Source organism: Nansenia antarctica (assembly GCF_963989245.1).
Source record: "Nansenia antarctica genome assembly, chromosome: 3".
Taxonomy (NCBI): domain Eukaryota; kingdom Metazoa; phylum Chordata; class Actinopteri; order Argentiniformes; family Microstomatidae; genus Nansenia; species Nansenia antarctica.
In genome coordinates this window covers 50,054,585-50,068,974 of record NC_137688.1, presented here as the reverse complement: position 1 = coordinate 50,068,974, position 14,390 = coordinate 50,054,585, and the positions used below count along the sequence as shown (strand labels likewise).

Genomic DNA, 14,390 nt, shown 5'->3' with positions numbered 1-14,390 from the left:
TGCATCATTTGTTCAGCTCATCATTGTGCATCCTCAACATGTCAGTTTCAGGGTGTTTTCTCAAATATTTCTCTCCTTACATACGCCTCCTGTGCAACAGCAGTTTTCTTTCATTGTATGAAGGATGTAGTAGCTCAAACATATTTGACTTTGATTGTATCAATGACTTTCGTCGTCCTCACTGTGTTTCTGTGACCTGGTGCATGCGCTGTGTACATTAATGCTGCCGATTCCACAGCGAGATGATGTCATTGCTGTCGCGCGCACATGTACCACTGTATGGTGGAGAAGCAGACAGTTTGTAGTAACTGTTATATAACATTACCAAATGAAACAATGTCTGAATCTTGGAGCACAACATGCTCAGTGCAAAGGATTAGACGAGGTTGATTGCTATGATGATTAGGCTCCTATCCTTGATAAGATCATGATTATGCAAAAGTACACAGAGATAACTCTCAAATAGTTTTTTTTTTTATCATTGTAAAAAAAAAAGGCTTGTTGAATATGAAGTAGGCCAGTTCATGTAGGGAGGGCTGTAATACTCTTGCTGATAGTTATTATGCATATGAAGCAGCCTACTGTATCATCTGCTCTTCCGTGGGTTTGAAAGGTTGAGGTTTTTTTAACATTTAGCTTGAACATTCCCCTTTTTGTCTGTTGTTTCTTTTAGAGCTCGACCATTTGCATAAAGCCCTATAATGCGTCTCCGCTCACGCGCAGCAAAAAGGGCATCAATAACGATACAATGAGAACCTGTTTCCCCTAGCGTAATGAGATCACACTGGCCTTTCCTCTGTTTGCCAGGATGCTATGATCTATGGGGTGTTCACTTTTACAAGAAGATAAGTCTGATAGCCCGAGCAGCCCCTAGCACTGGCTGCACGCCCGACACAGGGCCTTATTGTCTGCACCTTTCGTCATCCAAACCGGTGTTCGTCAGGCCTAAGGGAAGGGCATGGGTATCTGACATAGACCTGTCACTCAATTGATGACCAAAAAACAACAACCATCCCCTCAGTGCTCAGATCTGACTAGAGATTGATGGAGCGGGGCTTGTATTTATAAGGAGAGAACATTCATGTTCAGTCTCTCTGTGTCTATCCGGTGTCTACCCACAATAGGCTATCAGCCAGGGCACTATAAGGAGATCATTACGCTTTTGAATGGTGCAGCACAGGAGCCATTGTTTTTGTGTGGGTTTGGACTACTGAAATAAGCAGTAAGACAGCTAGACACCTGCTAGACTGACAGACACAACAACAGCAGTGTCATCTCCAGTGCCTGCCAAGTGAGAGGTTGGGAGACTCCGCACTTATCACAAGGCCTGCTTAATGTTTATTGATATCTGGTGCGTGTGTTGAGCTGACTGACCCTTTTGTGTGTGTGTGTGTGTGTGTGTGTGTGTGTGTGTGTGGGTGGGTGCCTGTGTATGTGTGTTTGTGTGTATCTGGGTGTGTGTGTGTGTGTTTGTGTGTGTGGGTGGGTGGCTGTGTGGTCCGTAGATGAACTCAGAGTGTTCCTGGCTGTGTGGATCTAGTCGGCTCTTCTCGAGGTCCACCAGCGTCAGAACTTCTACCACTTTTCTGAAGATGTATCTTTGAACCGGAGGGGAAAGATGCCGCGCACTAAGCAGAACAATCCGAAAAATCTGAAAGGTGAGTCGACATGTTTTTAAAGTGTTAAATGTTACTGTATTCTTAATGCAGACCTCGGTATGGGTTTATTTTACAGCCTGTATTAACCTGGTGTTTATTTACCGAGCATTTACGTGGAAACACGGGATAGTTTATGACACTCGCCTGAGTCGCCTCAGTGAGTACATCACAAGTGGTAAATGTTAATGTTAATGTTAACGTTAATGTTCATTTTATTTATAATGCGCCCCCCATCCAACTTTTACATCGGCCCGGGGCGCAGCCCGGGTAAAGGAACAGATAAAGACAAAGACAAGGAACACAGAAAGCAATCAGACACAGATGACTTAAACGTAAATCTCAGGCATACAATTCACAACAAATAGGGAGTAGACTTAGGGAATATCATTTAGGAAGAGGTGGGTTTTTAACTTGGCTCTAAAGGAGTCCAGAGTGGGGGCAAACTTGAAGGGAGCGCGTTCCACAGGGTCGGTGCTATCACCGCAAAGGCACGGTCACCCATCCTCTTGAGGTTGGTATGTGGGACCCTCAGGCTGAGTTGGGCGTCGGACCTGAGCCTGGGTCTGGGCCTTGAGGAGGTAGACTGGTCCAGGAGGTCCTTGATGTAGGGTGGGGCGAGACTGTTGAGAGCTTTAAAAACAAAGGTGCAGATTTTGAACTTCACTCTCTTCTTCACTGGGAGCCAGCGGTAGATGGTCTTATCAGGAAGTCCAGCATAGAGTGAGTTGCAGTAGTCAAGCCTAGATGAGATTAGCATGAGGACGACCCTCCTCAGGTCGCTGGGGGTGAGGAAGGACTTGATCTTGGCTATGATGCGTAGTTGGTAGAAACATGCCTTCACGACGGAGCTCACTTGTCGGTCAAGGTTAAGCTCGGAGTCAAAAGCTCGGTAAAGCTAAATACCTGTTACTAAATGGTACATTTGGTGCCTGTGTCATGGAATCTCCAAGTATCCAGAAGTGTAATTGATAGGCAATTATCAGGTGATTTACCATGTACAGGCTTTTCCAAGTACTTTCTAAGTAAATCCCTGCTGGATATTAAAATACATATCCTACAGAGCTGAAAAATAGATTGTTACGCAGACAAATATACAAAAGCGAGTTAGAAGGCGAAAAACAGACAGAAGGGTATCAGATACCCAGATAAACATTACTCTGTCCCTTTGGCTGACCAAATGTGTAATGAACGAGACATAACAGTCTACTTCCTCTGTGTGATCTCTCAGCTCATTCGTCTTGTTGCACAACTGTGTGTGTGTGTGTGTGTGTGTGTGTGTGTGTGTGGGTGCGTGTGTGTGGAACATCCCTCCATAACATGGAAATCTGTCGTCTGTTAATGTAGGGCTATTACAGTTTATGTTCATCTTTACAAACGCGTGCTTATTAATCAAGACCAATGTTCTTCTCAGGCTGCATTAATTGCCTTTGATCTGTTCGATTCGCTGTCATATGTTTATTGCAGAGGCATAGTGTTTCAGAACTTAAGGCATTTAGAGAAGTGATTGATGTAGTTTAGTTTGTGTGTGTGTGTGTGTGTGTGTGTGTGTGTGTCTGTGTCGTGTGTGTGTGTGTGTGTGTCTGTGTCGTGTGTGTGTGTGTGCGTGTGTGTGTGTGTGTGTGTGTGTGTGTGTGTGTGTGTGTGTGTGTGTGTATGTGTGTGTGTGTGTGTTGTATGCACAAGTAAAAAAAAAAAAAAAAGTAAAACTTGCCAATGTCTGTAAGCAACGACCCAGATGTAACTGTTTGTTTATTATATAACCCCCCCCCTGCATGCTTATTGCTTTGAGCTTACTTGGCCAAACAACATGAATAATTTAGTTTTATAACAGCTCTTTCTTTGCCCAATAGAGGACTGACTGTAGAATTTCCCCAGCCACATTAGACCAGTTACCATTTTCGCAGCAGATCCAGACGGACAATTTCCTTGTTTTATTAATGCTGTTATTGTCGGTAAGGTTTTGGTGTTTTTCAGGAAAGGTAATGTAGCCTTAAAGTACGTAACTTAAGACTAACCTATTTTTTATCTCAGGAAATGATATGCTGCACCAGCTTCCTCATGTGGTTCTACAGGGTGAACAGGGAGTCTAATGTAGCTGTCATACTATTAAATATGATTGTGATCAATCACATCAGCCATCAGTCTGATGAGAAATAGAAGTTGATGAAATTGATCACGGATGATCGTAATGGATATTTCAAGTAGAAGTTTGGTGTACTCGAATGAATACTGGATTGAATATTGTACCAGGTCTCTCTTGAAAAAGAGCTGGCCGGGGTTTTCACCAACATCTTCAACCAGTCCCTGTCCCAGGCCACCATCCCACCCTGCCTGAAAACCTCAACTATCATCCCAGTCCCGAAGAAAAGCACGGTGAGCTGCCTAAACGACTACCGCCCGGTGGCACTCACACCAATCATCATGAAGTGCTTCGAGAAACTAGTCCGGGCCCACATACTCACACGCCTCCTGCCCAACCTGGATCCATACCAGTTCGCCTACAGAGCCCACAGGTCCACAGAGGACGCCATCGCGACGACTCTCCACGCCACTCTATCCCACCTGGAGAGGGGAAACAGCTACGCGAGACTGCTCTTTGTGGACTTCAGCTCTGCCTTCAACACCATCCTTCCAGACAGGCTAGTGACCAAACTACTAGACCTGGGACTATCACACTCTATATGTGCATGGATCAAGGACTTCCTGACCGACTGCCCCCAGAGGGTGCGGGTGGGCTCCCACACCTCCACAGCCCTCAGACTCAGCACTGGGTCCCCCCAGGGCTGCGTGCTAAGCCCCATCCTCTACAACCTCTACACCTACGACTTCACCCCCGTCCACCCCAGCAACTCCATCGTAAAGTTTGCAGACGACACCACCGTGGTGGGCTGCATCTCGAGGGGGGGACGAGGCGGCGTACAGGGATGAGGTAGAGCAACTGAGCAAGCTGTGCAAGGTTAACAACCTGCTGCTGAACAAGTCAAAGACCCAGGAAATCATCGTGGACTTCAGGAGGAAAAAGTCTGAGGTCCAGCCCCTGCTCATCGACGGAGAGAGCGTGGAGAGAGTCTCAGCCCTCCGATTCCTGGGGGTGCACATACAGGATGACCTGTCCTGGAAGAACAACACAGCAGCCACCATCAAGAAGGCACAACAGCGGCTCTACTTCCTGAGAGTCCTCAGGAAGGAACACAACAAGCAGGAGATACTGGTGGCCTTCTACCGCGGTGGAGTGGAGAGCATCCTCACCTACGGCATCTGCAACTGGTTCTCCAGCTGCACAACCGCGGAGAGAAATGCGCTACAGAGAGTCGTGAGAACAGCCCAGAAGATCACTGGCGCCCCCCTCCCCTCTCTGGAAGAGCTGTACAACACACGCTGTCTCAGGAAGGCCTCCAAGATCTCCAGAGACCCAACCCACCCTGGGTACGTACACTTTGCCCGGCTGCCCTCGAAAAGGCGGTACAGGACCATGGCCGCAAGGACAAACAGACTGAAGCACAGCTTCTACCCCAGGGCCATCCAGGCCCTGAACACAGCAAAGACCTAGGTTCTGGGCCCTGGACAGTCTGGACGGATTGATGGCAGCTGCTGGACTGAAAAAAAAATCAGGTGTAGTGCTGAGGCACAAATATGTACATTTCAAGCCTGCAAACTGCGACACTTTAAATGAATGTGCAATAACACTATGTGCAATATGACAACCCTAGTCGTCTATCTGTACAGTATAGTATACATAGATAGTGTACATAGCCTTTATTTATGTAAACCAGCTCCTTCCCTTCTTGTCTTTTTTTTTCTTTTTTTTTTTCTTTCCTAGCACCAGGGGAGCCACCCCTCCTAAATTTCGTTGTTTGGTACCTGTACTATAGCAATGACAATAAAGACCATTCATTCATTCATTCATTCATTCATTTGATCTCAACGAGACTAACCTGGATACATATAGGTTAATAACAAATAAATAAATCCACTTCCCATTCTTTCTGACACATTCCCCTGTTCCTCCAGTCTAGTCTTCTCATGGGCACCTTCCCTTTTTGTTTTTTTGTTTTTGTTGAAGTTTCTCAATGTCGTTTCAGAGAAAGAAAAGAAAAACATCAAACAGGAAATTACTTGGGGAGGACCAGGTTGTGTCGTACACAACTCCTGTATTGTTGTGCCTTTTCACCTAGTTCAGTTCATCACCTCCCCTTCTCGTCTGTCCTCAGGGCCGCGAGTCGTTAGTCAGACAGGAAACGCTATGCGTGCTATCACACGCTCACATTCTACCGAGCTGAATTCTACCTTGTAATGTTCCTGGGAACTCCACGGCAACCACGGCAACCCTCCCTTCCCCAAACTGGCCAGAGGAGTCACATGACGATGCCCGGAGCTCAAGACTACCGTGTGTGTAGCCTGTTGGAATGCACAGTATCATATAGAGCTAATGATACTAACTAACCTACATTTACATTTACATTTTTGGCATTTAGCAGACACCTTTATCCAAAGCGAAAAAATACATTTGAGTATTTTAAGTAAGTGAATCCTCTATCCACCAGTCATCATAAGAAAAGGTAATCTATGCTATGACCAGGGGCCATTGGTAGTCATAATGCTAGAAGAAGGAAGAATTAAGATTTTTTTTATTTATACATTTTATGAATTTATTTACAGTAGAGAAACTGTAAAAAGGGGTAGTAGAGGGGATGAAGAGGTCTTAGGTGGGACAGTTCCGATATAACCTTTACATCTATTAATAATAATTAAGTAAACACGCTTAACAGACTACTGCAGCTTTTAAGAAATTAAGTAAGTACGAAACGCAACATACATTTAGGTAGTTTAAGCTTTGTGCAGCATTGAGGAAAGGCCAAAGTTCTCTCCTGTTTTACCTGGGTTGCTCTGTACTGGTTACTGACACCATGGTAACCGAGGGGAACCACCCCACCTTCCCTCCAGGTCTTCTCTTAGATGGATTCCTGTCACTAATACAAAGCATTATTATTTTATTGACTCCCAACCCAGCTGCACTTTTAGGGTGTGACCGGATGAAGTTAAGACGGTGACATTCCAGTGGAGTTTGTGTGTGTGTGTCTGTGTGTGTGTGTCTCTGTGTGTGTGTCTCTGTGTGTGTCTCTGTGTGTGTCTCTGTGTGTGTCTCTGTGTGTCTTTCTCTGTGTGTGTGTGTGTGTGTGTGTGTGTGTGTGTGTGTGTGTCTTAGTGCTCTGTGTCTGTGTGTGTGTATGTGTGTGTGTGCCTTAGTGCTCTGTGTTTCTGTGTGTGTGTGTGTGTGTGTGTGTGTGTGTGTGTGTGTGTTGGTGCTCTGTGTCTGTGTGTGTGGCTATATGTGTGTGGTTATTAGAAAGGAGGAGGAATGCTCCTGTGACGCAGTTTGTGGGTAATAAGGCAGGAAGTCCTGAGCCACCCCCCCAGCCCTCCCCCACCCCCACCTCCCCTCTTTCAGTCTTTTATTTACTTTCCTCAAACAGCTGGTCTCCAAGCAGCTCCAGCGGGATGTTTGGTAGTTTCCCCTGCATCTCACCCCCCCCCCCCCATCACTTAGACAGATACACACTATATAGCCATCATAACTTGGCTCTACATATGCTCTATATCCACCAACAGCTGAAAGGCTGCTGTATTCAGCAACAATTCAACCAGAATATGTATTCTCATACCAACTGTCTTTTGAAGAGGTCTTTAAAGAGTCATTTAGCTTATGGAAAAAGCATGACTGCATGATTTATGTTCAAACTAACACGTTATTTTCTCTTTGATTTACGGGGTGTTGTGTTTGGGTCTTTACCAGGCGAATGACGACTTGCACCTTGGTTCACCCCCCCCCCCCTCTACCCCCTACCCTTGACCCATATTCCTTTTTATTGTGCCCCTGAAAATGCCCAGACTTGTTAGCCACTCCAGTGTTTACAGCACCAACCTGCATTCCTCTGGTCTTATAAAAGGCTTCTCAGAATGCTCAGGCTCAGAATGACGGGTTTCTTGATTTAGCAGCAAACACATTGAGTGCAAACTGGTGGACAACTTAAGTGAAAAAGAGGGTAGGCTACATTTAACAAGATGGATTTTTTATTTTTATTTTATTGTAACACAAATAAATGGAAAAATGTGAACCGGGGGGGGGGGGGAAATAACAGTATCACACCAAACCGAAAGCATAGAAACCCTATTTAAATGTGTCTATATCTATATCTATATAATATGACCGCCAACACACAGTGTTAAGACAGAGAGAGTGTGTGCGCCATGAAGGCTTGCGGCTACAGAGTTAAATATTTCACTCTTGTTGTTTCCTGACAGACTGACAACACTGTTCTGTTAATGATCAACCCTCTAGATCTGCCCCTCGCCTCTGACTCCGTCCCTCCCGGTGGTTACGTATTGCAGGTGGTCAGATAATCAGTCAGCCCCAAGCCACTCCTCTGCAGCGCTCTAATCTACCCTGAGTCACACAGTAACCAGGAGGTGGATCGATACCTTTTCAAGGCTACAGTAATGGCTTCCATTTGTTTGGATTATTCTGCAGTATTTCATTTCCGTAACCAAAATTACAGTAGCGCGCTGACTCACAGAGAAAAGAGGGCCAAAGGTCGCATATCTAGTTTTGTATCTCTATGGAGGTGTCTCCTCCATGTGGGCAGGGGCGGGGGGGGGGGGGGAAGGAGTGGTTTGTGTTGGCCTGGCCTCCCCCTGCTGGTTTCTCTGCTGGGCTGGCCCTCCCCTGGCCTGACCTGCCCTGACCTCCAGTCAATCCCTCTGAGCCCAGCGCGGTCCGGCACGGCACGGCACGGGGTCAGTCTGGGGTCAGGCTCGTCCCAGCAGCCCCGGGGTGACCACAGGGCACCCTCCTTTAAGCCCTTTGACGACCGCATGGCTGAGTTGTGAGTCGTGACCTCACCCTAAACCTGTTTTCCACCCCGACACCCGATCCTTTATAGCCGCGATGAATATAACACAGCAATGACCCCATTCCATGTTTCAAATTGTTTTTTTTACATTTTTTTAAACAAATGTTAGCCTCGATTTATTCATCCCGTCGTCACAAGAACAGCGGGGGTGTCTGCAGGAGAGTTCACGCGACGGGCATAGAAAGAGTTAAGCACCTGACTCCCCCTGCCAGAGGATTTTTACATGTTGTGTCATGCTTAAGCAGCCAAACCAGTATTTCCGTACTGTACCTTCAAATTAGAGTGTGTGAAACCAGCGATATTCACACAAAGGGAACTTCTCTCCCAGAGGCAGGAATAACCCTGGGTTTTAGCAACAGTTACTACAACAGACAGGCTCCGACGGGTTCAGGGACGTCTGTTTAACTTAGTGGTAACCTCACAGAAGCTTTCACTTTGAGAGAAAGAGAGAGAGGGAGGGAGGGAGGGACGGAGAGAGGGGAGGATGAATTTTTATGGCCATATTTTGGTATGAATGAAATTGAGTACACAGGAGAAAAAAAACGTCAGGCTGCTCAGTCACTGTCATGTGGATTCGATCCTTTCTTTCTTCTCCTCTCTCTCTCTCTGTCGGCCGGAGGGATAACAGCTGTGTGTTATAGCACTCGCAGTGTTTCAGCTTTCACTGGACGTCGGTAGTTCAGAAATGTGTGAAATGTGCAGACGTGTTTACCGCGGAATGTGTGATTTAATTCAATAACTAGCCAAGCCGTGACTCTTAACCGTTTTAGAGTACCTTTTACCGCCCACCCCTCACATTTTTGGGGTTCGGATTCAAATCACCAGAGGGGGTGGCCAATCTCACAGAGTGGCATATTTTTTTTTTTATGACTATGGGCCTGTTGAGGAGGAGGAGGAGGGAGGTGTTGCACTGACGATTCACCTGGCCCACGGGGCAGATCGTCTAACCGCGGTGAAGAGGCAGCACCTGAGAACATCTGGTTTCAAGGAAACCAATTTGTCACTTGTCCCATTTTACAACCGTCTCCGATAGCAACCCGTTCAGGTAATTTGGCTTTTTCATTTTTCATTTTTCATGATCGTTTCAGTGAAGTATTCACACTTGATACTGTAGGTTAGGGATGCTCCGATTTATCGGCCACCGATTTAAATCGGCCGATTTCACTCCAAATGACTCGATCGGTGATCGGCAAAAATGGCCGATCGCAAAAACCGTATATATTTATTTATTTTTTCTTTATTTTTTTTTCCTGGGGAAGACAGATAACTGAACAGAAAACATAGGAGGACGTAACAGTATGTAAACCATGAAGGCCACGTTTATGATGTCTTTTATACAGCCATATCGACTGACTTGGGCTTCAGGCCCTAACTGGGTGATAGGCCAGACTTTTACTATGCCATAAAAATGGGTCTGCGTTTGCTTGGTGCCTAATGGATCAAAACTTTTGTCTAAAAAGCAAAAAATATGTAGGCTATCCAGTCAGTAGGCCTACAGTTATGTATTTAAAAAAAAATCGGTATCGGTATCGGTTGATCTTGAGGAAAAAAATCGGTGATCGGTATCGGCCCCAAAAATCCAGATCGGAGCATCCCTACTGTAGGTATGGCAGTTTGGATTCAAACACGTGACCCTCGGGCCTTCAGTTCATATTTGTGGCTGTGGGATTGGAACGCTTGTGTTCGTTCTCTTCTTTTTTCTTACTCCTCTCTCTCTCTCTCCTTCTCTCTCTCTGTTAGAGGCCTGCTTTTGCTTGTATTCCTCCCACCTCTTGTCAAACCATGCGCTCTATTCAGACTTTCGGTTTGAATGTCTGTCAAGCGCTGACTGTTTATCAGACGATGGTGACTAATACCAGTGCTAACACCACCCACCTATTTGTGCAGCAAGGGCCCTGTGTGTTTGTGTGTGGATGTGTTCATTGTGCGTCTATTCAGTATGTGTGTGTGTGTGTGTGTGTGTCTGTGTGTCTGTGTGAGTCTGTTGTCTGCTTCCCACTGTGGAGGCAGTAAAAATGTATTTCTGAACCTGAGACAAAATGTTCAGTTCTTCCTGTGCTTAAGGTTTACCCTTTAATAACTGTCTGCTGAAGGCATTTACCTGTCACAGCTCAGACCTCCTAAACTGAGGGTTGGGTTTGTTAGGCAGCTGTGTGTGTGTGTGTGTGTCTGTGTCTGTGTCTGTCTGTGTGTGTGTGTGTGTGTGTGTGTGTGTGTGTGTGTGTGAGTGAGTGTGTCTGTGTGTGTGTCTGTGTCTGTTTGTGTGTCTGTCTGTATGTCAGTCTGTGTGTGTGTGTGTGTGTGTGTGTGTGTGTGTCTCACTTCAAGTCAGCCACCCACTTTGCCATTTACACACTTACCCCTCTGGTGCCAGGGGGGTCCGGATGTCTGACACTTGTTTGACTCTTTTTAAACTGAAATGTTAGTAAAGGTTTCAGGCCTGCCAATTGATGAGTGCTAACAAACGGGCCTCCCAGTTTGTTATTTCCAAATGACGCACATAAACCTAACACACACACACACACACACACACACACACATACACACACACACACGCACACAAACACGCACACACACACACACACTCCACAGGTGAGCTGTGCTCAGCAGCACACGTCTGGGGTCCAACACCACTTCCCTGAACCTCGGGCCGTGCAACGTTGACGTTGGCATGCTCGGAAAGGCGAGCGTTGGTGTTTTACCGGGAGACAGCGGAGGGGAAAAACCCCCGGTGGGAGCCTCCGCCCACGTCAGCACAGGAACCCGGAGCGGTCGGGAGGCTATCCCCGTGGTCATGAAACGGTCCGGTGGCGAGGTTGGACGCCACGTTGTTTTCCTACGAGTTCAAGGCGACCGCCAGGGAGTTACAGTTGCCTTAAGACTCTCTGTGATCCACTCAGAGAATGTGTAATTTTTTTCGGAGAAATGCCCCCCAACAAAACACCCCTCTGTTTGAATGTAGGCCATTGCGTTTTCCCGGAGGCTTCGTTTATGATGGGTGGAGGGGTGAGGGCGGAGGCGGGGGTTGAGGGGTGACGTTAGCTAATTCGCCGGAGTTGGAAACGAAGGGTTTTGGAAAAAGTGCTTAAATTAAAAGAGAAGCATGCCAGCCAGAAACCCATAAAAGGGTGGTTGCGTAGGGGTGCTTTTCTCTGTGTGCGTGCGCGTGCATGTGTGCGTGTGTGTGTGTCCGTGCATGTGTGTGTGTGCGTGCTCTGGCAAAGCCTAACGGTTTGCACAAGCGAAGCCCAATGTAGGGGTTGCCACGGAAACGGAGCAGCATGAGTCTTGGTCTGCAGGTGCCGTTCCTTGTGTCCTCCTACTGGAACCTCCTACGAGGAGAGAGGGAGGGGGGGAGAGAGGGAGGGGGGGAGATAGAGAGAGAGGAAAGAAGGAGGTAGAGAGAGGAGGGAGGGAAAGAGGGAGGAACAGCTCAGGAAAGACTGATAAAACGAACTCGCTTGAACTAGAAAAAGGGACATGAAATAGAAGAGCGCTTTAGGAAAGTGGGGTTATTACAACACACGACGGTAACACAAGGTGACATGGAGCTTGAGAAAGGGAATAATAAAAGATGGATAAAACAGGGGGGGGGGGAGAGGAAAGAAGGAAGAGGAGTGGGTATAATTCTAATCTAAGCCAAAGGAGTCCTTGACTACAGCCCTGGACCTCAGCCGAAAGCATACCAAGGGGCCGTAACCAAAGTCATGCTCCTCACACAGAGGGAAGAAGAGAGAAAGGGGGGGGAAGGATATGGGGGCGGGGGGGGGGGGGCATAGAGAATAAAGAGCAGACAGAGGGAGGTGGTGGTAAAAGGAGGAGTGGAAAGTGGGAGCAAAAACAATGCCACGAGTGACTGGCAGAGAAGAGGGTGGGGGTGAGGTTTGGTGGGTCGACGGAGGGTGGAAGGGTAGTTCAGCTCGGGGGCAGGGGGATTTGGGGGGGTCACGGGGGTACCATAACAATACGGAGTATGTGGACGGCAGCTTAGATCTACGGTAGCCCCCCCTGTCCCTCCCATCCTCGTCCCCCGAGTCTCTTTTCCGTTTCTACTCCAGAGTGACATGCTTGGAGGAGAATAATAACGTCCTCTCTCTCCTCGCTGGCACAATGACATGCTCTCTGACTCTGGGACTCTCTCAGCTGGGGTTTGAATCACTGCAAATGGTCCTCCTTTTTTTCCGTTTGACACTTTTTTTTTTTTTTCTCCAGTAAGGAACCTCTTGCAGTGAGTCATTGACCTTCCGTGTACTGCACGCACGCACACACACACACACACACACACACACACACACACACACACACACACACACACACACACACACACACACACACACACACACCACTTCCTAGATACACACAACCTATAGACACCAAAACCATAACAATAACAGTCAACTCCGAATAGGCTATTGTGTACAGCTTGTGACACCATTGATTGAAATGGAGGGAAATGTCCTGCTTGTGATTTTCCATTTTGGTGTTTTTCCATAGGGACAGCACACAGCACTTTTCTGCACCTCCGGTGTTGTTGTCATTAGTATGAACGATGAATAATTTACCTGCCTCAACTTAATAGTTCAGCAGATCACTAATTTAATTCAATGTCAATGTCCTTATCCTGCATGTAGTAGTACATACATTAGACAGTCAGTACACTCTAGTGTGCGTCACACATGAAATGCATGTTACATACAGACGCCATTATGTTGAGTGCACTTAGAGAGTAGGCATGCATGCACCTGAAGGCACACACACACACACACACACACACACACACATACAACACACACATACGCACACACAGTGGAGCACATACACACACACACACACACACACACACACAACACACACAAACACACTGCGACCTTGTCCTTGACAAGCAGGCGACAGGCCTATGGACCGATGAGTCCCAGTCACAGTAGGTGGTCTTCACACACCAGATGCAGGTGGGCGGGCGGGTGGTCAGGTGGAGGCGTCTGTGGTGTGGTTGGGTAAAGGTCACGCCGGAGCGGAGGAAGCTGTATTCATCACCAGTGACATGCAGTGGCTTTGTGCTGTGTGGGAAGCCTGTCAGCACTGCCATCAACGCCGCGCCCTTGTGTAAAAAAAAAATAATATATATAAAAACCCTCCTCAGCACAGCTGTGTGCTTCTCTGTGTGTCACACACTCAAGGCCTGGGGTGGTAACTCACTATCAGGTCTCCGAGGGGGGAGTCCACGCTGTTGCCTTCTGTCTGCAAAAAAAGGCGTTTCAGACGAACATTCCTGCTGTGAGGTGTGTTGTCCGTTTAACTTTAAAGTTTAAACGTTACCCAGAATTCTCCTTGTTCCTTAGTGTTCATCCCACCCTCGTTGGTTCGGCATTTAATCAACTGTGTTTACCAGTGTTCCACAGCCGAACTCTTCGAGATACACTGACATGCAGAGACGTTGGCAAGAGTAGGCCAACTGGTAGATACCTAGAGTCTGGTGATGCAGTGTGTGTGTGTGTGTGTGTGTGTGTGTGCCCCTGTGTGTGTGTGTGTGTGTGTGTGTGTGTGTGTGGCTTTGGTTCCTTCCAACACTTGATCTAGAAGGATGTTCTGAGGTCAATTGCTTTCAAGCTCCCGATTGAAGGAGGCTTAGCAGTTAGCCACGCAACGAGCAATCAGACGCGATTCGGAGGAAACGGACGTAAATCTCGACTGTGTCGTCGTGTGCTGTCGGCTGAAGCTGTGGACTGGTCATTGTTGTTGTTGTTGTTGTTGTTGTTGTTGACGTTGACTGTTTTAGTTTGTTTGTTGTTTGTTGTTGTTTACCCTGCCAGGTTGTGTTAGG

General features: G+C 47.1%; 1 protein-coding gene across 1 annotated transcript in view; it reads left to right on the top strand.

Annotated features, from left to right (window-relative positions):
• Positions 1 to 1,618: 1,618 nt before the first annotated feature.
• Positions 1,619 to 14,390, top strand: part of hivep1 (HIVEP zinc finger 1) — a gene marked incomplete at its 5' end in the record, with an annotated part of 50,899 nt that continues 38,127 nt past the window's right edge. Inside the window, one exon of the mRNA XM_080526803.1 lies at positions 1,619 to 1,658. Within this exon, the coding sequence (XP_080382929.1) occupies positions 1,619 to 1,658 (40 nt within the window). The remainder of the gene's footprint in view (positions 1,659 to 14,390) is intronic.